Genomic DNA, 25135 nt, shown 5'->3' with positions numbered 1-25135 from the left:
GGCTGGAGGGGGACGCGGGGAAGTCATGCCAGACAAGTGTTTGTCCTCTTTCTTCCCTTGCTGTATCTCTATTATATTTTGGGTTGCTCTAGTGATATTTCAAAATGTTGAAAGTCCATCCTATCCCAGCATTTTTATCATTAAAATGATCCACCTGGTTCACCTCTGCTCCAGTAGAGATTAAACGTTGTCTTTTTGTTTTCAGAAATAAAGCCACTGTCCTGCAGCTGCGTCCATCCCTACTGGGGCCTAGAACACACCTGCAGAAACTGACCTTCCTGGACCACACTGGGAGCTCTGTAGTTAACAGCCCTGCTGAGCCCTCAGCCCCAGGAGGCCCCAGAGACTCCCTGGTGCTGACAGTAGGTGGGGGCCTCTCAGGCAGAGCCCTACAACAACCTCAGATGTGTTGGAAAGAGTAGGGCTTTGGGCCCATCTGCTGGCGGGAGGGGGTGCTGGGCTGCCCAGGGCCAGTAGGATTTGGGGAATTGAGGTTCTGGGATTCTCAGACCTTAGTCTCACTGTAGCCCAATTCTGTCATTTTCAAGTTTTTTTCCAGCAGAGAAAACAGTAACATCCCACAGTTACAGGATTTTTCAGGGCCCTAGAAGAATTGGGAGTTTCTCTCTAAATAACAATGAGAATTTGTTCTGAGCCTCTGTGATAGAAGAAATGAGAAAGGAAATGATTCCTAAAGGCAAAAATAAAGTGGCTTTGAAGTATCGGGTTATCATGGCCATGTCTTTTTTAGTAAGGAAATGTCTGATCTGGGGCAGCTGCTGATGAGCTCTTTGCTTTCCCGCCCCAGTTGCAGATGGCAAACTGCGCCCTTGATGTGGGTTGTGATGCTTAGTTTTGCCACAGGCTGTCTTTGGGGTAAGTGATAGAGAATTCCTATGAAGAGCAATCCATACTGGTCTGGTAACCCCTCACCCACCCAAAGCCAGATCAGATGCCCTGTGCTAAAGTCTCTGCAATGTGAGGTCAGAGTGAGTTTTTCACTATCCTTTAAACAACACAAATACTTCTTCCAGAAGACAGTTGGAAAGACAGAATTGAAGGACTCCAAAGATAATTTTCAATAATCCCTCTTTCCTTTTTATTAACTAAAAATAGAAAAAACTTAAACCCCTTGGGAGCAGCATTTATACAGAGAAAGACAAAAGAAGCAGGGATTACCTACCTTCTGCAAGGCTGAGTGAACACTTACTTACAGAAAGTGTGTTTGAATGGAGCTCTGGAAGCCCTGGCTGTACTAAATGGGCAGGACTTATAGAGAGATGAAGGGGGTCTTTATGACCTGGTTAGACACTGAGGCTGGGGTTAAGTAGGCAGGCTCTGGATGATTCTGCACTCAGCAACCCATTCCCCTGGGTGACCCTGGGCAAGACACAGACTCTGTGTCATAGGAAAATGGGTATAACAGTAGCAGTGGCATCCTGGGACTAGTAAGTAAGCAAAGCAAACTAGCCCTTTGGGGCCTCTGGTCACTCTTGTTATTATCAGGGGGCCCTACAACTGCCTGCACCTACACTGGCAAGTAGAAGAGATTTTGATATCTGCACAAATTTTTAAAAGTTTATGGAAACCACCTTTTTGTCTCATTTCTCTTCTCTCTCTTCCTCACTTTGGTCTATCCATCTGTTCCTTCTTTTCCCTCTTTCTACCCCCAGTGTTGGTACTTCACTCTGCTGCCCTCCCAGGGGTGGAGGTGCCTTGTTCCAGAAAGAAAAGGTTCTTCTGCACAGCCTGTGGGCAGTCTCAGGGCCTGGCCCTCTCTCCAGTTGCTTCCATGCTGAGCACAGCCAGGGACCAGGTCCAGCCCGCTCCCAGGCCTCTCCTTTGCGGCTGGAGGCAGCGTACCTCCTGTGTGCTGTTCCTCCCGTGCCCAATGAGAAGCATGTCAGAACCAGAGTCCTCTGTCTTCCAAAAGCAGCTAGCTGGCTTCATTTCCCAGTTCCCAGTTCTCCATGCTGAGAACTCTCTACCTCCTCTCTTGTTTAGTCTTGCTCCTGGCTCTCACTTTGCAGACTTGGCCCAAATCTTTAACTCTTTGGGCATTTCAGGCAGTCTCCACAACCTCTGCTGTCAGCAACCCTGCCCTAAAATGCCCTGTGACTCCATTGCTATCCTTTCACACCAGTAGAAATTATATTGCTGTCTTAATTGGAGTCTCAGGACATTGTCAAATATCTCCTCCTTCTAAAGAAAAAGCATCATTCGTGTCATTTATTCTGAGAATGAAAATTATCCACAGACGAGAAAATCATTTCAGTTGCTGCTTGTTTGCCATAGCTTGTTTCCACTGACCATAGTACAGAGGATGTCTATGTTTTCTTTTGGGAAAATGTACACACTCCTCTGAACCACATGGAAGGGCTTCAGGAACTTTAATTCACTCCACTTTCCACAGGCCCAAGTCAGAAGCTTCCACTAACCATTCCACAGTTTGCTGCTATACTCCAGTCCCCAGATTCTCCGTTCTTCCCCAGAAAGGCTAACTAAAAGCTTTGTTCTATGCTCAGATAAGCTGGTCTGGGATAGTATGGATCCGGCATCTTTAATAACCAGATTGGATTTCTGCCTAGTAAGTGCCATTGAAGAGACACACGGCTACAAGGGGAAGAGGCAGAAAGGTTAGATTTAGTGTCTTACAGTGATGACCTTGGATTCATACTTTTTTCTTTTTATTAATTGTTTTGGCCAACCAAATGATTAAAGACTTACCTTGTCAAGCCCTCAATATTCTCTTAATTTGGGGGAAGGTCTGATTTGCTTTGTTCAGTAGGGGCAGTGTGTGTGTGTCTCTTTGATGTTTCTGTGTGCTTTCTCTTTGTACTGGTAATAAATCTCTCTCCCTCACAGCAATGTGAAGGATGATGATTGCTTTTTGTGGTGCCTAATACATTGCTTTCCACTCAATGAATATTGTTACCTGACTCCCATTCTAACCCTGAGGGAATCTAGATTCATAGAGGAATAGAATTCTTACAAAATTTGGAGTATGATTGTAATTTTACTTTTGAAGCACCCGTGTCCCAGAGGAATAGCCAGTGATGGATGCCACTGTCAGAAACCCAGATGCACACATTCATATATCAGCCAGGAAGTTACATAAACAGCTCACCCAGCAGGCCAGCGCTGACTCACCCATTTGCTCCCCTATGGAAGGAGACATATCAGGAAACCCAGGGCAGCAGCAGGAAACAGACAAAGGAGAAGGAGTTAGGAAAGGAGTGTTCTTTCAAGTCCACCCAGTTTTTTCCTTCCTCATTTGCCGAAGGCAGCAGCAACAGGCTACGATTGGGGTTTTGTAGTTATATTGGTACGTGCCCAGCATCCTGGGTAGCTGTTTGGAGTGTGCTGGCGGTCTATGCTCATGGTGCACGTAAATGGAAACACTCAGCTCTATACACACACCTTTATCCTTACATAGTACAGAGGATGTCTACATTTTCGTATGGGATGGATGTGTCCTACTTAGGCTAAGTTCACGCTATGATACTTAGTTTCTTCGGAGAGTGAGTCTATGTTGATTCCAGCAGGACAGGGCTGAAGAGTTTGGTTGCTAAGATGTCTGAAAAATAAGGCGACTACTAGGGTGAAAGAGTGGAGGGTCCTGCAGGCCCACGGTAGCGCGTGAGTGTGAGGGTGGTCTATCGGTAGCGGCAGGCCAAAGCATTGACGTTCTTGACCACATAAAAGCCCATGGTGACTGGAGGGATGACCAATGTCCGGCCGGCCCGCAGGGGGCGGGGCTTCAATTCTGGGAGGGTCCCGTCGTCCACCATCACTAAGGGCTGGCCATTCAGCTGCACTGACCTATGGTGAGGAAAAACAGTTTGGGACTCATTATTGCATTGTAAGGGAGCCAGCACAACAAGGCCCGGGTAGCCCAAGGTTGTCTGCCACACACTAACACTGACACTGGCTCTACCCTGGGTTCTAACTGGGTGCTTTACTTTAATAACTCATTCAAATATCCCAACAACACCCTGAGTAAGTAACTATCATTATCCCCGTGTTATCTAGAGTGGCTAAGTAACTTGCCCAAGGTCATACAGATTAGAGGTCTGGGAGCCAGGATTTGAACCCAGGTTGCCTAGCTGGCAACTCAGTTTCACTTTTCTACCTCAAGAGTTTTCACCTGTGGAGTGATGCATACACTTAAAATTGTTTTGGAAATAGCCTATATAACTATTATCTTCCGTGAATTTGCCATATTAGAGAATTGGGATCATGGTACTCATCTAGGGTTATTTTGAAGGGAGACAGAGACATATCTAACAACTCTATTTTTTCTAATCTAAGGATGAGTATATTTAATGTTTAGCAGATATTTCTATTTTAGCAACTCAACAGAGTAGGTGATAAAGTAGATATTTGTGGTCACAATACACTTATCTTTCTTACTTTTATTCTTTCTGTGTAGTCACCCTGAGCGAGTGGACCATATACATAGAAAACTTAAAAAAGAGAAACAGGCCATGTTAGGTTGGACAAGGGAAATGCCACCTATTATTGGTCTACGGTACAGAATCCAGTGTCCCTGCTGTTCCTGACAGCCATGTATCCAGGTAGAAGCTCAGCTTTGTGGGGCAGTAGAAAAGGCCAGAACCAGACCACCAGCTGAAAATAAGGTTGTGAGTCAGAAAATTAACATTGCATAGTGATGACCATTGCTGGGCCTTGTCCAACTTTTAGTGTGATAACATTGCAGTGATATCATCCAAGCTGTAAAGAGAATAAAATGTTATAAATTGATATAGAGGTTTTTGTTCAGTGTTTCTCCCATGCTGTGAATGACAGACAGACTTACAGAGAGATAATCAGATGCATGCCCAATAGAGCAGTGAGTGCCTAGAGATAAGAGAGTTGTAAATTGCACTCAGTGGAGAGCTAGGCAGAGAAGAGCTCCAGGCCTGGCCCCACCTGGCCACAGTTTGGGCTGGAGTCAGATCTGCCAGGCCAGAGGGAGCAGCTTTCACCCCTTACCTCTTGTTCTAATGACTGAGAAATAAATGAGTGAGCAGGAGACTTCTGCGAAGAGCCAGGCCTGCCTCTGGAAGGTGTGTGTGTGTGGACCAGGGAGAATTGAAAGCTGAAGGCCGGTGCTGACCTCATCAAATATTCAAGCTTTTACTTCCAAATGTGAGCAATGACCCTCTCTAGTGAAAATAGCCTACTCTTTGTATTGGGAGGCAGGGTAAAGAGAGGGGGTTAGTTATAAAAGAAACCAAGATATGTCTTCCTACTGTATTCTTCTTATTTTGTTTCAGGTTATGGTGAATATTCAACCATTAGACATGCTCAGCCAAATACAAGTTCGAGAATACTGATTAATCTTTCCAAAGCATACTCAAATTTTCATCAATTCTTGGCTTGAAAACCTTCAGTGGTCTTTTCTCTATATAGAATTAGATGTAAACCCTGTCCCTGAAGATTCACATGATCCCGGAGTATTGACAGTTTTGGGTTCTGGGGAGTGCAAATCAAAGTGTGATAAGCAAACCTTTAAAATCTATACTAATGATGAGCAGTTATTCCGGAACAGGCCTCACTCTGATTTCCTTATTGGTTGGTTGAAAAGCTAACGTGGGTATGAGTGGAACCAGACTGAAATCTCTAATTCCTAGAGCCAGGTCATTAACTTGCTAGATGGCTTTGGCAAATCCCTTAATCTCACTGCCCTGCAGCCTTTGCATCTGTAAGATTGTTATCTAGGCTACAGTGCAATGAAACAAAAACAAAGTATGAAAGTGCTTTGAAAGCATAATGAGCCATGTAAGGAAAAGATGGCGTTTTGTTATTCTTTTCATTATTTATTTTTATTTTTATTTTTTAGACAAGAGTCTCTCACTCTGTTGCCCTGGGTAGAAGGCTGTGACATCATAGCTCATAGCAACCTCAGACCTCAAACTCTTGGGCTCAAGTAATCCTCTTGCCTCAGTCTCCCCAGTAGCTGGGACTATAGGCTGCCACCACAATGCCTGGCTATTTTTTTTTTTTCAGACAGAGTCTCACTTTATTGCCCTTTATTGCAACCTCCAACTCCTGGGCTTAGGTGATTCTTTTGCCTCAGCTTCCCAAGTAGCTAGGACTACAGGTGCCCGCAACAATGCCTGGCTATTTTTTGTTACAGTTTGGTCGGGGCCAGGTTTGAACTTGCCACCCTACTCATTGAGCCACAGGCACCGCCCATGCCTGGCTATTTTTAGATACGGGGTCTTGCTCTTGCTCAGGCTGTTTCTGAATTCCTGAGCTCAGTGACCCACCCTCCTTGGCCTCCCAGAGTGCTAGCATTACAGGCGTGAGCCACTGTGCTTATTCTTTTCATCCTTGTGGACAGGTACACTTTTTGGTCCTTTGTAGTACTGACACTTCACGTAGCTCCCTTCTGGAAACCTCTTCCATTGGCTCCCATAATCTGTCTCTCTTGCTCTTTCTCTAAAATTTCCTCCTCCATTTCTGGATGTTTCCTTTTTTTGTGGGGGAAATTACTCCCCTCTCTGTGCTTCTCAGAAGCTAGACTTCCTGATACTTTGTCCTGGGACTCATCTTTCCTCACATTCTGTGCTGTTATCCATACCCAGGACTTTGATTACTACCCACACGTCGATGCTTCCCAAACCTGCATCTCAAGCCTAGACCTCCCCGTCTCTAACTTCTGTATCTCCACTCAGCTGTCCACAGGAACTTCAAAGTCTAAATTAAAAATCTCCTCAGATTTTGTCCTAACCTCTGCTTAAAAAAAAAAAAATCTTTGTGATAACACCACCATTTATCCAATTACCCAAGCTAGAAAGCTGGGATCCTTCTGAGAGTTTTAATTCCCATGTCTGAGGTCACTAAGGCAAATCAATTTTATCTTCTAACGTTTTTCAGATCTGCTCCATTTCCTCCATTCATTTTAGTTCAGAACTTGCCTCCTATCCTGTCTTTGTGCCACGTTGCTGACAGCAGTCTGTTGTTGTCACTGCACTGCTTCAACAACTCCCTGTCCCACCTAAATATGGACGCTGACCAGCTCTGGCTGCCTCTTCAGACTCAGTTTTCCCGTTCCCCTTACTCCAACACTATCGATCATTCCTCTGGGAATGAGCACGGGATGAGTTAGTACTTATTGTAAGGCTTTCATTAGTGTATGTATACATGAAGATTGGCTTAGAATGAAAAAATAATGCCCTTCACATATATGAAGTAAATATTTCTCAAATGAAAATATAAGGAGATATTATTGGGATTAGAAAACACAAGTTCATTTAATTAGTGTAGTAAACATTTTTCAAATCTAAATGTTAGTTGACACTGTTGGAATTAAAAAGACACAAGTTTATCTAAAACTGTTATACAGTTCCCAATTTTGGGTGGAGGAGGGAGGGAGGTATTAGATACTTCTTTCAAGAAAGAGAATTTAAAAGGACAATTACTATAATGTGGAAAGGGCGTGACATTTGTTGACATTTAAAAGGAACCCTCAGACTAGAGAGGTTGAGCACCCTTTCCCAGCATGACCAAATCAAATGACTTACAGTCTTACTTTGGGTCATTGAGTACGGTGCTGCCTTCCCCTGGAACACAGCCAGGCTTCCCCTTCCAGGCTCACCACAGTGGACACTTACGGAGTCTGCTCAGGGGTTGCCTCCTCTGGGGAACCTTCTCTGACCCCTGGTTTGGGTTAGGAGCCCCCCGTTAGGCTCTTTTAGCACCCCAAACTTACCCCTGAGCATGGTCTCTACCTCACTGAATTGTGATTTACTTGCCCTGCTCCCCACAGGGCTGTGCATCCTTAGTGCTTAAAGGAGGTGCTTGGCATAGAGTGAAGACTAGATATTTTCTGAATAATTAATGGACTTTTGAGACTCTTTTGCATTATTTCTGATCTTCCTGGGTTGAGTTTCTCCAGCTCTAAAGCAACTCCCTGGAGGCTTGCCAGCATCTTTACAGATTTCATTAACGTATTAATTACTCTTTCTCTCAGGCGTGGAGATGTTAGATAAGATCTGAATTATCACTTACTCTCCCAGTCACTCACTAGATACCTTAGCCCAACTGACACGAGGCCATTGATCATTGCTAGTGTTTTTCATCCTCGGAAAAGATCTATACGACCATCTCCTAGCTAAGCCAACGTGAGTTAATTTTGTGAGTAAGGTTTTGTGAGACCTTGAGTCATCGTATGTCCTTATCTACAAAGTCCTTTCATTATGAAGACAGACAACAGGCTTTATCACCTCCACTATATTCTTCTTGCTCATGTTTTTCTTTTAATATTTATCTTATTACCCAATGAAGTCATATCAGGCTGAATATAACAACAATCTTTCATTTATATACATTGAACGGGTTAAATTTGCAAACACAATCACATTAATGATGAAAATCACTGATTATGGAACACTATTTATGGAAAAGGCACTATGTTACCATTTTCTTTGACTACGTCCTCTAGTCCTTACAAGAACTGCCTGAGGTAGGCATTAGCATCCCCATACTACAGACAAGTAAATCAAAGTTAAGACGTATCTAGAATTCACCTGAGTTGCACAGCCAGAAAGAGTCAAAGCAGATACTGACTGATGCCCTTAACCACAGTCCCATCTGGCCTTCCTTGCCCCACTGGAATTGCTAAAGCGTCCTGGGCAATACACAGGGCAGTACTATTATTATTGCAACTTTACAATTGAGATGAAGTCAGAGAGGTTAGGTGGCTTCGGCAAGGTCATGTAGCTAACAAGTAGCTAAGCTAGGTCTCAAATTCTGGCCTCCTGACTTCTTTCTACTATTTCATGTTATTTCTCCAAATTCCATGTGGTGCTCATCAGGATCACATTTCTTGATCATGAAAACCTTTCTTATCATATTTTCATCATATTCTGGGCCCACCTTACTGGCCCAAGACTTTTCAAACCAAATGCTAAATGATCCAGTCTAAGGCTGAACTATTTCTCCTAATTCTGAGACTTGCCTGAATTGCTGAGGGTATTTAAATTATCCAAATATTAGGACAACTGCATTTTATAGCCATCTGTTTGCACAAAGTGTGAGTTACCTTTTAATTCTTAAATCTGTTTTCTTAATTTTATATGTATTTGAAAAGGGATTTTATGTGTCATTTTGGAGTCAAGACTTCTGGTCCCCAGGTCTCCATGGGAGCCCCTTGGCCCGGTCACACCTGCCTCCTGCCTGTCTACAATTTCTGGTCTTCACATCTTATCATGGTTCTCCACAGCCATGGATGTTTAAGCAAAGTTTCGATTATTCTGCGGTCTCAGGGAAGCAAGTCTAATGAGCATGTCCTTTCCCAGTCTTGAAGATTTGTTGAACTCTGGTCTGGCCCAGTGGGGACTTTTGTGGGAGAGTGTGTGTTTTATCAGGAGCAGCCCTGGAGGCTGGTGTCTGACTTAGGATGGCATATTTAGGGGCCTTTAGTGGAAGGTGAAAGGACTTAAAGAAAGCCAGTCTGCCTCAGCCATTCTGAGAAAGTTATTTGCCTTCTCTGAACCTAGGTTCCTCCATCTGTAAGGTGAGGGGTGACAGACCAGATGAACCCTAAAGTCCCTTCTAGTTTAACTATGTTTCCAGCAGGTTCCCTACCCCTAACAGCTAACTGAGGCAAAGTTTAATGCCAAATTTATGGTGATCCTGTACAAGCAGAAATCTGATCATGACATTGACCTAAATATTCATTGGTCAATAAACATTGTCCAAGTCCCTGTGAGTAGACCCTTCTCTCTACTTCTCCAGCCCCCTAGCGGTTTGCTCTAGATTCTGTCCCTTCCAGCTCCCCTCCATCCAGGGTCCTTTAATTTCTCCAATCACTGTCTCTCTAATCTCAGGCTTTTTCATGTTTTTCCCTCTGGATGGAAGTTCTCCATACTCTCTGCCTTCCCTCCCAATTTCCTTCCGGAAAACTCTTACTTGTCCTTCAGGCCACTGGTGCTCTCCTATTAGCCAGCATTTCTTGAGTCTCCACACCTGTCATGTGGTCTTGTGCTGACTGCTTGTCCCCTCCCATTAGAGATGAAGACCAAGTATTTGTCTTACTCAACCTTCAGGCTCCTCTCCACCCACTCAAACAGGAGATGGTCAATAAAAGGCACGTTGGATATTAACATGTGGGAAGAAGAACTACCACCTAGAAGGAAAAGGTGGCTGAAGTTCCTGGACAATAAATGCGCAGGTCTGGGTATATTCACAGTCACTTCTGTTCTCAGTTTCTGAACTGTTAAATGATGAAAGAGAGGGAGGGAGGGATGTGGGGAGAGGAAAAACGGAGGGAGGAGAGAAAGAATCTGAATGTGTGTGCGTATGGGCGAGGGGCAAGGGTATGTCACCATCTCCTTTTGCTTCTTAAAAATCAGCACACACACATCTACCTCTGACTCAGTTCCAGCGTGCTTTCCTCTGCGCCACCAGAGGTCACTCTTGTCTTACACAACGGGGCCGGGACTGCCAGACTCCGCAGTGGCTCCCAGGAAGCCGAAACGCGACCGCCTGTCCCCCAAGCCCGCACTCCAGTCCCGGGAAGGCCGGGAGATGTGCCCTCAGTTTGGCCTCCCGGAGGAACAAATTACCGTATCAATCAAATCCCAACCAAAACATCGTTGCGGTCCATTTGGCAGGCAACTCATCTGGAATGTGGCCTAACATTAAGAAAACGTGCGAAGCTGGGCTGTAATTCCTGCCGGGGTGCCGGCTTCCCATCCAGCGTGCAGAGAGCCGCTCCCGGTGCACCTGTGGGTCGGGGGCGACTGCGCAATTGCGTGCCGGGCTCTCCCGGGTTCAGGGTTCACGGCCGCCCCTTCCCCAACCCCGTGGACCCTGCACCTGTTTGTGCTTTGCCGGCCCCCAATGCCCCCTTGCTGAGTTAGGAAGCTAGTATGTCAGCTGCCCTGCCCCTCTCCAGGTCAGGGGCAGTTTAGAGTCCAGAGGGAGCCCAGCCAGGTTTGAAGTCAGAGGGAATTTGGTTCCCTCTCCTACTCCAGGAGAGGCTGTGCATCTGGGAAGCTGAGAGAGGAAGTTCGTTTGAAATTGCCACGAATGATCACTACTGGGCTGAGGAGAGCTGTCAGGGGTGCTTCCCACGCGCAGGTACTGTCCTGGTCTTAAGCTTGCAGGGCAGAGGCAAAGGCTCCAGGATACTCTCTGGGGCCCTCACACTCCTCAAGAGTCATGGGGAGGATTACTTTTTTCTAGTGGGTCCTAAAGCTTTTCTCCTATGTGCATTTGACTCTATTGGAACTTAGGAGAATCTGTCAAAAAAACAAATAAAACCCAACAGAATCCCTGTTTTTCCAGGCCCCATCAGGCGCAGCCTCCTCCTCTGGCTTTGTCTGATACTCTCAGCTGGATGAGAGAGGCACATAATCTACAGCTCCTGATTAGGTCCCTCTCAGCCTTGTTTCATCTGTGTGCTTGGGGACATTTTTGTCAGCTACACTGACTTGTTTTAATTTTCAGTAGTACATGGCTCAGCGCCTTCTTGCCTCTGATAGCAGTTCAATTAATGCTTGTTGAGTTCCACTCAATTAACCTCTCTAGGAGTTCAATGTGTCTGGCTGTAAATGCCAATCTTTTTTCCTCAACCAATGTCACTTTATTTACGTATTTTTTTTTTTAGAGACAGGATCTTCCTTTGTCACCCACGTTCAAGTGCAGTGGCCTGATCATAGTTCACCATGTGTAACTTGGAACTTCTGAGCTCAAGAATACTTCCTGCCTCAGCCACAGGCATGCACCAGCACATCCAGCTGATTTTTAATTTTTTTTTTCTTTTTTGTATAGATGGAGTCTAGCTGTGTTTCCCAGGCTGGTCTTGAATTCCTGGTCTCAAGTGATCCTCCAGCCTCAGCCTCCCAAAGTGCTGTGATCATTACTACTGCTAAAGAAAGGGAACTGTAAGAGAGAGAAAATGAGGAAGTGTCCTGTTCCTGTTCCCCCTCCAACAGAATACCCTGTCTTTGAGGTTCCTGATCAAAGACATTAGGGGCAGGGCTTGTTGAGATTATTTGCCACTCATTTTACCCTCTGAGGAGCATACTGAAATGAAGAGTTTTGATCTAGCTCCTGTGTCACTGACAAGAGAAAATACTAGGACTCCTTTATACAAGTAGAGCTGGGGGGATTATAGTCAAGTTGGTAGAGATATACTTTCTGTATGTAATGTGGTGTAGGGTCAGGATTTCATCTGAGTTCTGTCCAAGACTGTGTATTAGTGGTCCAAGCCTTAGTGGGATTCTACCATGTGCTTCTAATGGCTTAAAATAACTTAGCACACTTGGCAGGCAAGATAACCCCCTAGCTAAGGAACCTAGATTTATACTGATATTGTTAACTCTCAACAGATGAGGGAATCATCTGGGGGCTGTTTGGGAAGAAAATTTGATTCTGTAACCATCTCAGAGCACCATGTCATAGGCATATTATACTCAAACCACAGGACACAATAGGAACCAGCTATAAAAACCCATGGAGACTTTAGTATGTGGTTAACTATGTTCCCTTTCCATTGTAAAGAACTGGTGCCATCAACATCGACATTTACAAGTGGTGTTTAAGGGGCATTACTCACATCCCCACTATTCTTTCTGTTGTACAAATTCAATTATAACTGATTTAGTCCTTGCCCTCTAAGACAGAAAACACTGAAATATGTAAATATGTGACCAGACACACCATAATAAACATAACAAACACATTCCACAAAGAGCAAGAAAGAAGGGAAATCAAACTTAGTCTGGATTTTGATGCCTTCTGCTGTCTGGCCTTAATATATCTTTGTGGCCTTCCCTATCATCCCACAAAGCATCCTATATTCAAGTTACATGAGAGTATTTGTTACCTCCCAAACAAAACGAGCCCTGTACTTCCAAATCTTTAGTGAGCTCATCTTGTTGCTTGAAGTTTCTTTCCCTACAGAATTTCCTAGAAATATGGCTCATTCTTCTGGCCCCAGCTTAATGGCTCTCAGCCCCAAAGACTGCCCAGATTTTCAAGTCAGAATTTGTCTCTCTCTTCCTCCTCTATTAACCCTCATACCAGCCCTAATTGTATGGAGCTGAAGGGGGCAGTGTGGAGGTGAGAAGCATCCCTTTTATAGGTAGTTTACAGAAAGGGAGGAGTGAGGAGAAATTAAGTAGGGGGCTAGGGGTTTGTGTGCATGTGTGTACACAACATATGCACAGATAAGCTTTCCATATCTAAGATTCTGAGATATGGTCTATGAGCCATACCCCAAATTAATTCCATCACTACATGGTCATGGCTTTTGGGATACCTATTTAAAGAGATAAATATCTCAGTTTTATTAGCTTTTGACAAAGTGTTCCCTATAATATCAGGTCCATTGGTGTAACCTCCAAAAAGGAAAAGTATAATGTCCCAGGAGGCACAGGCTCTGTGCCAGGGCCCACAGATGTCAAAATGCAAGGTGTGTGGTGTCTCTGAATCATTCTTGCAAAAGTAAGCAGGGAAGGAATAGTCTTCAAAGTGATTACTGATATTTGGCAGTGGGTCCACAGTGGAGTGCTGCAGGCCTCTTGTCTGGAATGAGCCACAAAAATGCCCCAGGCTTCCTGATGGTTGGCAGCCAAAGAAACACTGACTGGGGGCTGAGGCTCTGTTCAGGGGATGGTTAGATTAGAACTTTTCAGTTCCTCGAGGCTTACAGAAACTTGGCCTCTTAAACCAAGATGTCCATCCACAAACCACGGCTTCTGGAAAGCATGGAGAAGGGAAAAGACGAGGGCTATTTCTTTACAGTTCCTCAGAACTGCCTACTGCCCCCTTGACCCTTAATTTTGAATCAACTGTGAAGAAACATGTTAGCTCTACCTTAATGTACTCATTTACCAGTGTTTCATCAGGGTTCCCTGGGACAGAATGGAAATGGGGACCCTTGCTTGCTACAAGGGTCCCCAAGTGAGGGGTAGGAGTGGCAAGGAGACCACAGCCTTAACAGACAACTATGCAGAGAATTTCCAGCTGTTGGGAGTAAGCTGGGAGAAAATATATTCTGGAGCTGAGAACGAATGAAAAAAATCTTGGAAAACAACAGCAAAAAGCCTAGATTCCTAAACATCTTGGTTTAAGATGTCAAGTCACTATAAAAATATAAAAGCATTTTATAATCCTCTAATCTGCACAGTGATCTCCACATTACTAATCTGGGAGTTGAAACAAAACAAACAATAAAACCTTTGAGGAGCCAGTACTCATCCTCCCACTCGGTTGTGGAGAAGTCCCAGGGGGTCATGGCATGTTCACACCTTTGGCAAAATGGCTTGGTGCCTGAATGAAGAATATAATCTGGGAGAAATCAAAGAAGCAAATCCCCTGGGATCTTATTCCAGCAGTTTATAAAGGGACAGTGGTTCTCAGCCTTGGCCACATATTTGAATCACCTGAGGGAGCTTTAAAAAATACTGGTGCCTGGGTCCCAGCCCAGAGATTTTGGTTTAATTGGTCTGGGGTGTGGCTTGGGCATTGGGGTTTTTAGAGCTCCCCAGTTGATTCAAAGTGCAAAGTGTAGAAGGGGAGGGAATATATTTGCAGCTGGGAGTGGAGGGGGAATCAAATGCCTCTCTAACCATTAGGTTCTAAATTTGTTTTGAATAGAAAGACCCTTTCTTACTTTCTTGGAGTATCATGTCAGGAGGCCACATTTTTTAACTGAAAAGGAAGATGTGAACTTTTCAAAGGCCAAGTTTTTTTACTGAATGGACTGACCGTGAGCATTTTTGCTGTTCCAGTGGAACTGCTGCATTTACTGTTCACCCCTCCAGCTGAGAGAAGAATCTGCCCCTCAGCAGGTAGCTGCGGAGTCCGTGTGCAGCACCTTACAGGAAGTGTAAGGGACCAAAGCAGATGGAGCACTAGTGCCGTTAACCAGCTCTGCATTGCTTTACCACTGAAAACGAACACTGTTTTCTTTTTTATAACTGTAAGTTCTAGAAAATCATTTCGATTTCTCTCAAGTCCTGGGCTACGTCATAGAGCTCCCTATGGATAAATGGTGGTTGAAGTTCTCATCAGGCAAGAAAGAATGAAGAATATGCCATTCCGTACCCTCACAATATTTTTCAGACATGTACGTAATTGTTAATTAGACAACTATATGCACTGGTTATAGCTACTATGTCAAATACCCCAAATTAGCAAAAGGGTTAAAAGAATCCAAGCTTCTCCAAGTTTTAATGAGTAAGCTCGTATTAACTGCAGATTTGCAAGGCTCAATTCTCTCCATCTCTCTTTTTCTCTACATACTGGCCTCAGAACCTTAAGTATTTATAAATATGTATACATAGGTATTTATATTATGCTTTTTATATATGTACTTTTTGTTTTTATATTTATATATATGTATTTATATATATATTTATATATATATGTATATTTATATATATAAATACATATAATATATATATAAATACATATATTTATATATGTATTATATATTTATAATATGTATTTATATATATGCTTTTTACGGTGCCTATTTCAGACTTTCTGAACTGGGGACCAACTTGAATGTTAGTGTTTAGAATAAGTACCACTTTACTTTCCTGTGCACTCACAGCCAGCTCATAAATCTCCCCAATTCCAGGCACCTTCTTGCCATTTGGTGCTCTTGGCCTCTGCAGCTTGTCCTGCCTCCTGAGGGCTCTGTATGGAAAGGGCTGTACCAGCAGGGCCTTTCCTTCAGGAAATAGAGGTCTCTATCTAAGTCTTGTTTTATAAAAAAGGATCCTCCTTTTTCCTGAAATTTTAAAAGTGGCACCTGAAACCCTGCATGGGTTAACAGATTTCCTCACGTATTTTCAGCCTGAACTTTACAAGCGTTGAGTCTCCTTACCTCTTACTATACATCAGAACAAATTCCGAATGAATTTAAAAAAAATGAATACAAGTGAAACAAAAAAGAAACTGAAAGAAAAGAAAGATGAATATTTATCTGATTTCAGGAATATAAATAAATACATATATGAATGGAATGGAAGAAACCACAAGGCAAAAGATAAATATATTTATCTACATAAAAAGGGACCACCTTTGTATGTCAAGATAATACCCTGAAAATTTAGTAGTTGGAAAAATAGCAAGTAAATGTCCATATGCCTTATGTCCATATGAGAGCAAACTTATGAATCATTAATAAAACAGACTAACACCCCAAAAGGCAAATAAGCAAAAGGCACAGAAAATTCGTAACAGTGATATAATGTAATAGATACGAAAAATCTTCAATTTCACTGATAATGAAAGAATATAAGTTAAATTAAGACCATTTTTTATCATGAAGTTGGCAGAGAAGTAAAAATGTTACTGTATTGTGTGGGTGAGGTGAATTGCAATAACAACATGCTTATATTTCCTCCTCAGATCGCTCAACTAAGCTTGGCAGAGGTAGGAAAATTGAAAGGTTAATCCTGTGAGAAGATCCTATAACTAACTCAATTATTCTAAGGTGAACAGGATTCCAAGGTGAGTAGTCTGAAAACCAGGCTGTCTGAGGAACAGCTGAAGGATCTGAGATTGTTTAGCTTGTACGCTAGAACCTTAAGGGGAGATACGTTGAAAACTTGTAAAGAAGAAGGTATAGATCTACTTTGCTTAATTTTTTTAAAGTAAAAGTAGAAAGGGCAAGGAAACACTCTTTGGCCTCATGTGAGGAGGATTTCCCCTACCATCAGAGCTGTCTTGTCCTAGTTGGGCCAACTTATGAGACTACTCAGGCCACTCCATTAAACTCCATCAAACCGAAGCTAAAAGGTCAGAGATGTTATAGAAGAAACCTCTGACCCACATGAGTCCTTTGGAATTTTTCCTCTAAAAAGCCATTTTTAATAACTACAGAACTTCCACAAAGTAGTTTATTTTAGAAAGAAACTAATTTAAATAATCTTAGGCAAGTAAGTAATAGAAATCTTTAGGGAGTACATCTGGTTAACCATAGATCAAAAATCCAGGTACCAACTAACATCAGCAGTGTAGAACTTAAACACTTAAGATGTCTTGTGTCTATTGGGATAAATGAACTAATGGCCCACTGGTCCAGGGAATAGATCTTTAGGTTTTGTTTTTGAGAATGTGATGAAGAAGTCTTGATATAGAATTCTTGGCATTAAAGTTTTCCCAAAGCTCCTTTACCTGATCTTTGGTTTTTATTTTTATTTTTTTGCAGTTTTTGGCTGGAGCTGGGTTTGAACCCGCCATCTCTGGCATATGGGGCCGACACCCTACTCCTTTGAGCCACAGGTGCCACCCCCTGATCTTTGTCCAAAAACTAAACATGGTACTTCTGGCTATCACTAGTGAGAGAGTGTGGTGGGTCAGGTGGTGGCCAGCTCAGCCCTTAGGACTTTTCACATTAATCATGTCTGAATCCAGGGATATATGGTCTGTTTCAACAGAGACATGAAGTTTTGTTTTTTATTTTAAGTCTTAGCACCTGGAAGTTACTTGAGTATTTTCAGAATGATTCTGTTTAGCTAACATCAAATGACACTTCTAAAGGCATGCAGTTAGATGCCAATGTTTTTCTTTGATATAGGATTTAATAAGGGTGAAATCAAGGCAAAAGTTATAGCCCAGAGAACTGAAAAAAAAAAGAGCCTATGCAGAAAAAGTTTAAAAAAAAAAAGGCCATTTCTTCACAGAATAGGCAATAAGATTCTTGGTTCATAAGAGCCTTGAAATTTTTTTTTTAGCTAATGTCATGACAGCTAAAGGAGTGGCTCATGCAGATACGGGATTTAAACATTTATATGGAACCTATTAGCCCTGAAGCACAAATACTTTGCATCTCTATTATGGCGCCCCCCACAGGCTGTTTGTTTCCTGTTAGTAGTTTGTGTCTAACACCAAGAGATGGGCTCTTCGAAGGGAAAGACTTCAGAATCCCCTTCTCCAGCCTCACCCCTAAGTAGCCCATATTAAATAGCTCTTGAAGCTGGGTGAGGACATGGACGAGCATTAGGAAGATCAAGAGACACTGTGATCTGAAGCATTCACATTGAACTTTATATTCAGACTTTCCTAATAGTTCTAGTTAGAATTCCTGAATACTTATAGTTCTGGGAACTATAATTCTTTTAAAGTCTTAGTTACTGCTGAAGAGAAATAAGTTATGTCTGGCACAGAGTAGGATCTCAATAAAAATTGATGAATGGATGAAGATAAATACTTTTCAGTTTCTTTGGGAAGTCTCCATGTTTGCATCTTTCCCTCAGACATATACCCTCAGGGAGGCGTCTATTAGGTGGAGGGGAGCTGGTATTGCCTGTGCATGTGGGATTGGAATGTAATATATTGAGATTGATTTTTGTAGAACTCAAATTAAACCAATTTAGGTCATTACTAGTATTTAATAATCCCTTTCTTTGAGGAAAGCATCGAAAAAACAGAAGGAAATTCCCTCATTTTTCTGTGAAAGAAAATTTGCTTTTACGAGAATTCTGTGATTAAAGGTAGTCTAAGGAATAGTTCAAGAGAAGAACTTTTTTAAAAGCATCTGAATTTAGGATTTGTAAAGAAAAGTTAGTGTTCAGACAGGATTGAAATTGTGGCCATTCTTTCCCCAAGGTGTCTAAATGTGGGACATCCTGTGGTCCAGATGGCTTAACCACAGACTGTCTGAGGGCAGGGGAATGAACCAGATCACCTCAAAATATCATTCCACCCCAGGATTCTTAGCATCTGTGGGTTCCCTTAGGTCAGTGTGTCAGAATAGCATGGCTAATGTGATGAAAGTCGCTTCCTTCTTTTCTGATTTTTGGAGTGTTTTCCTTCCAAAGGGAATTGAACAAGACACATAAGGAAGAACCCTGGGATCTGACCTAACACCTGTTCTTGGCTTGACATTTCCCTGCAAAAGTGAGTCCTTTTGCTTTTGGATGCAAGTTGACTTATTTGGCTCAACTTTGCATTGCTTCTCTTTTGTTGAAAGACATTGGAGGTATTTATGTTCCAGGTAGAGTGATTCCGTAGAGAGTAAGAGTAATGTTTATTGATTTGATCACGTGAGGCAGTGGGCAGAGTCTCTCTTTTGCAGATGGTAGAGCTTCCCCAAAGGTGCTTTCCTCCTCCGACTTACCCAGAATGGAAGTGATAGCCCAGGGTGTGAACCTCCCAGAAAGTCAAGAAACCAGAAAATATGACAAGGGAGGGACCTACTACTGGGTATCTTCTGGAAACAACTAGCCAGATATTGCCACCATTTCCCCCTCAGCACTGGCTGTTTGTGTGGCCTTTTAGTGGCTTAAAGAAGCAGCTACTTTGCTGGTGACCATAGAGACTGCAGGCTCATAAAGTGAAGTAAAGTGGGAGGAAGAGGGACTAGAAGAGAATAATAGAATTTCAGAGCTCCATGGGAAGCAGTAATCTTTTCCCCAACCTCCCACTGAGGAAGGAATCTTAGAGCACCTCTGAGATGGCTGCTCACCCTCTGATTAATAGGCTACCTCCTGGAAAGCCTATCCTGACCTCGGTCAGACCAGGCAAGCCTTTGGAAAATGAGCTCATTTTGAACTGAAATCTATCTCTTTCAAATTGCGCCCCTTGGTTTTCTGTCATTTTGGAGCGTTTTAGGCCAAATCTGTTTAGTTTCACTTGGCAGTCCTGTGAATATCTGAAGAAAGTCCTTACAACGTACCTTACTTTTTTCTCTGAATGAAACGTCCCCATTTCCTTCAGCCATTCCTTAAAGAATACGTATTCCAGATGCAGAATACGATTCTCTGTACACACTGCAGTTTTCTAAAACGTCTGTCCTATGGGGAATAGAGTGACTTTGCTGGGGACCATAGAGACCACAGGCTCCTAAAGTGAAATCAAGTGGGAGTAATGGGGACTGGAATGAGAACAATCTCCCAGCAGGGAACTGAGGCTTGAGCAGGGGTCTTATGCATGGCTCTCTCACTGAGAGGGGAATCAGGAATCCCGCCACCTGGATGCCTAGCCTATGCCTGATTAGTGGCCTCAGGGGTCTTCCTGTGTGACACCTGACATACCTTAGCTCTGAGTTCACATAGCAATATCCTTTCAGAGATTTCAAGCTTCTCCATCCTGATGGCAAGTCTAAGAGAATGAGAATCAACTCATGTTTTCAACTGACCCCAGAAGTTTACTGGCATACCCCTACTCCTGAAACATCAGACCAAAATGTCCAATGGGTGGCTTGAAAGGGGCACAGATGTGTTCTCCATTCTCTCCTGTTCCCCTGCTCTCAGAACTTTCCACCCTCTTCTGAGCTAATATGACTTCAGGCTGGAGTAAGGAATTAGCAGACATAGAACACAAGAGTCTGGCCCCAGAGGCTTATAAAAGAGAGAAAGAGACACCAAAGGCTGAAATCACTTCCTTACATTTCCTTTCATCATTTTCTGCATAGCCTGCTTCAGTGAAACCACACCCTTCCTGTGAGACCCCCATCCCAGAACCACTGAGGACTCCTGCGCTTTAGTAGTTACTAAGCAGATATTTGATGTGGTCCTGAGCTTGTACATGACCATTCTTGTCTGACAGCTTATAGTTCAACATGGCACTGAACAGCGCTGACCACTGAGGTCTGGAATAGAAGTGTTCACTTTAGCAGTGGTTTATAGGAGAGGAACAACTCAAAGGAGTGAAGGGCCCAAAGTCTCCCAGTGAATTAGGGGCTGGTATCCAGTTCTCTTGGCTTCCAATCCACTATCTAATAATAACATATGCAGAATTGTATGTATGTATCTATATTTATATTTATAAATGTAGGTGTATGCATGGCTTTATTTCAATCATATCCTCCAAGCTGATTCTCACAATATGCCAATTGACAGGTAAGGAAACTGAGGTTTGAGCACAAGAAGTGGTAGCATCTGCATTCAGATCCAGGCCTCTGACTCCAGTTCTTCCAATTACATGACATTATTATTTGATCTCAGTGGGTGTTACCAAACCTTCTTAAAGATCCCTGAGGAAAGAACTTCTCTCTGTCCTTGTCTTTCTACATTCTTAACAAAGTTGTAACACAACTCCTCACTAACATGGTGACAAGGTGAGCTACCAGACAGCACAATTTGAACGTATGGCATAGCCCTAGCCAGTAAGAGTGAATCACTTCATTCTCTCTTATGGACAGTATAGAAAGGACAGGGGCCAGGTTGTGGCCAGGTTCAAATTAAAGGGGATAATCTTGGAGGGAGGGACACAACAATGGGATGATAGGGTTGGAGTCCCGTCCCCTCAGTTGGAGGGAAAATAAGCTCATAGAAAGATGCTTCCCCCTGACTACTATCTCCTCCTGTTTCATAGTTTTACTTTTATGTAATTCTTAGCATGACTTTTGTCATAATCTTAATAACTTTATCTTGTCCACACATTATCTTAAAAATCTGAGAAGATGGGCGGCGCCTGTGGTTCAAAGGAGTAGGGCACGGGTGATGGGTTCCAACCCAGCCCTGGCCAAACAAACAAAAAAATAATCTGAGAAGACACCTCTTTTGAAGGACATTCTTAGGAAGAGCAGTTGTTTTCTCACTCTGCCAACAAGCTAGAGTTCTAAATTGAGGAAAAGGAAGGCGGTAACATTTATCAAGCATTTACTGTGTGTCAGGAACTTTGCACAGATTGCCTCTCTGCTCCACACGAGAGGTTTTACAGATGAGGAAACTGAGCCCTGCAGAGATTACATAACTTGACATGGACACACAGCCAACAAGTGGTAGAGCAGAGATGAAAACCTTGGCCTGTGAGACTAAAGCATTTGGCCAGGCCCTTCCACACAGTGCATGGGGTCTTCCTGACATTGGGATGACTTCCAAGTTCTTCAGTTCCAGAAATGGCCTTTGCAGGTTATTATTGAATGGCAACAGGAGAATTAAATGGGTTCATGGTCCTCAGAAAATCCGACCCAGGATGAGAGTTTTAGACTGAATGGGACCTTACCAAATGCACAGCAGCCCTAATGCTGCAGATGAGAAAAATAAGGCCAAGGGATTAGGATAATTTGCCCAGGTAATATGATTATTTAGTGGTGAAGTTGGAACCAGAACTGGGTCTCCTGCCTAGGATAAGGGCCAAGAATTCAGCACACCAGTCACGAACTAGGAGGTGAAAGAGAGGGGACAAAATACTCAAGAGAATCCTACTGATGTAGGTAGGATTGAAAAGAAAGAAAAGTAGAAGCAATATATGTGCAGCCAGAAAATAGAGCCAGTATGTGACCCAAGACGGAAAATACAGATTTAGAGAAGGCTAAAGAGACTCAGTAAGTGACTTCCCAGATTGTCTTTTGTTTCCATTGTACATGTGATGCCAAATGCAAGCCACCAAGGTTGCAGTGAACAATTACAGCGCAAATATTTGTGGGCAGCTGTTGGAGTGCAAGCCACCTGCTACAAGTTTACAGCTTTGTTAAACTTGGTAAACATTAAAAATGGAATGGGAATGCCTTCTGGTCTGTACAGCATCCCATACCCTTCCTGAGAGGTTTTGCTTGGGGAACTGGGGTGGCCTTGCCCTTGACAAGGTCCTTCTCACTGTGGCCAAGAGTGGTTCTGTTGGCAGCAACTGGTGTTGTCAATAGTCTCTAGGAGAAACTGAGGGAGTATAGAGAGTTACAGAATCGTGTACTTTTAGAGTTTGAAGGGCCACAGAGCCCCTAGAACATAATATCTCTCTCCTATTGTTCAGTTGAAGAAATGAAGGTGGAGTGGTAATGTGCCTGAAGTTATAAAGTTAGGGCTAGAACTGACTCTTGGTTTCTGAACTTTTGACCCTTTGCCCAGTGATCTCTCCTCTAAGCCCTTGGAGCTTGTGGATGGTGACAAAAAAGGAGTTATAGGATTACGAAATGTTATAGCTGGAAGGGACATGGTCTTCAACTACCAGGAGTTTTGGTTATCACATGGGCAGGAGGTGCTATTGGCACTTAGTGGGCAGGGACCACAGATGTTAAATAGCTTGTGATGTCATAATCCTCCATAATGAAGAAATTTCTTGCTCCAATAACAAGAGTGTCTTTGTTGAGAAATATTTTGTCCACCATTCAACTTTATAGTTGAGAAATCTAAGCCTAGATATAGGGGCTGGACCAGGTTCCCAAAAGGAGTCAGCAGTCTCCTGCCTCTAGACCACTTCTTGTCCTACTCCATCCCCCTGAGCCTTCAGGTGAATCAGTAGCAACATTGGTGCCTTCAGCCAAGGAGGTGACTCTTGCTCCCTACTCTCCCAACTCCTGTTGCACTTGCTCCTAAACTATTTTCAGGTTGTCACATACCTGGACTTTAGGCCCTCCTGCCCATAGGGCTGCAGCAGATATTGGTGCACAAGCTTGTCTCTGAGAGTCCCTGCCAGTTTGATTTTCTTTCTTGATCGATGTAGGTTGATGATAAAAAGTGTAATGGATCCACGAACATAGTTGTGGCTGAGATCCAGAGAGAGAGAAGGGAATATATGGAAACAAAGTGGTCAGTTAGATGTTCCTTAATAATTTATAGACTGTACATAATAGGACAACCCAAGAAATGGGCACTTATTTTATGAAACTTGGCCACTACAGACCCTAAAAGACAGGAAAATCCTGTTACTGTGGTTTCTTACAAAGAAGACATCCACTTCCCATCATACTTTTTTTGATTTTCTTTAAATTTATTATAATTATTTTAGAAAACATAATGTATATTTTATGTTATTTATTTAGTATAGAAGTAGAACATGCTGATTGCAAAAAAAAAAAAAAGAAAGAAAAAGAAAAATATAGAGAAATACAAAGAAGAAAAAAATTCCCCATAATCCTCATATCTTGAGATACAATAATATTTTGGCAAACATCTTTCTTGTATTTTTTTACTTTATTAACTTGACAAATATTTATTGAGTACTTTGACACTTTGACACATACATGTATCTTATTCAGTTTTTTACATAATTAGGATCACATTATCCACAGGGCTTTTTTCTGTTTATGAATATCCTTTTTTTTTTTGCAGTTTTTGACAGGGGCTGGGTTTGAACCCACCACCTCTGGTATATATAGGGCCTGTGCCCTACTCCTCTGAGCCACAGGCACTGCCCTGTTAATGACTATTTTAAATGTATTCCCATGTTATTATATTTTCTTCTACTTGTAGAAGAATGCTAAATTTTTCAGTCATAGAAATGTAACATAATTTATTTCACTAATGTCACTTGAAGACAGTGTTGTTTTAAAACTTTTTTCATTATAAATTATGTTATGAAGAGCCTCATTATATTTAAACTTTTTGAATGTCATGATTATTTCTGATGGGTAAAATCACAGAAGTTGGAATCATTAGGTCAATGGGAATACACATTGTATGATTCTTCACCAAACTTTCTAGTCCATTCCCAGTGGTGTCCCTCCCTGTGGGAAGATTTTATGTTCCTGCTCTGTGAACATATGATTTGCTTTGTCCAGTGGAATGTGGGTGGACATGTTAGAACCTATGGCAGAAGGTTGAAGACCCGGTCGTGTTACGCCATGTCTCTTTTCCCTTTGCTAGAAGACTGTTGTTGACACAGGCTGCCATCTGGCCTGGATGCTGGGATGGAGATGGTGCGGAGCACAGCTATGGCTGAGCCATGATAGACAAGCAATGCAAATGAGAAAAAAAATTTTTTTATTGTAAGTCATGGAAATTTGGGGGTTCTTCTTTGTCACGGAGTGACCTCAAGTATCTTGACAGATACACACATTTTGATGGCATTGATATTAACTCTCTAAAAGTTTGTATTAATTTTCCCCCACCTGCTCAGTATGAGAGCACTCATTTCCTCATACCCTTCAGCAAACGGGATATTAATCTTTTAAAATATTTTTGTCAACCTGAGAGTTAAAAATGGGATTTCAACGTTGCATTACTTTCTAATTTTTATAATTCATACAGCAATTTTTTTCCTTTGCCATATTATTTCCTTCTTTTGTATATTGCCTATTCATGTTTTTGCCCATATTTCTATTGATTTATAGAAATTGTTTCTTTGTTAAAGATAGCAATCTTGTCTGTATGTATGTTGAAAATTTTCCTCCTGTTCTCTTTGGCCACTTCAGTTTATTTATATTATATACTACTATCTAAAAGTTAAATACTTTTATGTAGTCAAATTTATAAATTGACTTATTTTTTTGCTT

At 42.5% G+C, this 25135-nt stretch overlaps 1 protein-coding gene across 3 annotated transcripts in view; it reads right to left on the bottom strand.

The window, feature by feature from the left end:
* Positions 1–3225: 3225 nt before the first annotated feature.
* Positions 3226–25135, bottom strand: part of HPSE2 (heparanase 2 (inactive)) — an 807441-nt gene continuing 785531 nt past the window's right edge. Inside the window, exons 11-12 of one of the 3 annotated variants that reach the window (XM_003787277.3) lie at positions 23261–23407; positions 3226–3822 (exon numbers count right to left, since the gene is read on the bottom strand). In XM_003787277.3, the coding sequence (XP_003787325.1) occupies positions 3657–3822; positions 23261–23407 (313 nt within the window). In that variant the 3' untranslated portion in view covers positions 3226–3656. The remainder of the gene's footprint in view (positions 3823–23260; positions 23408–25135) is intronic. The other 2 variants (XM_003787278.1, XM_012803570.1) reach the window with 2 other exon arrangements.

Source organism: Otolemur garnettii, unplaced genomic scaffold (genome assembly GCF_000181295.1).
Source record: "Otolemur garnettii isolate 467f Iridium unplaced genomic scaffold, OtoGar3 scaffold00021, whole genome shotgun sequence".
Taxonomy (NCBI): Eukaryota; Metazoa; Chordata; class Mammalia; order Primates; family Galagidae; genus Otolemur; species Otolemur garnettii.
Note: the sequence above shows the minus strand (reverse complement) of the source record. Positions and strands in the feature narration are given on the sequence as shown.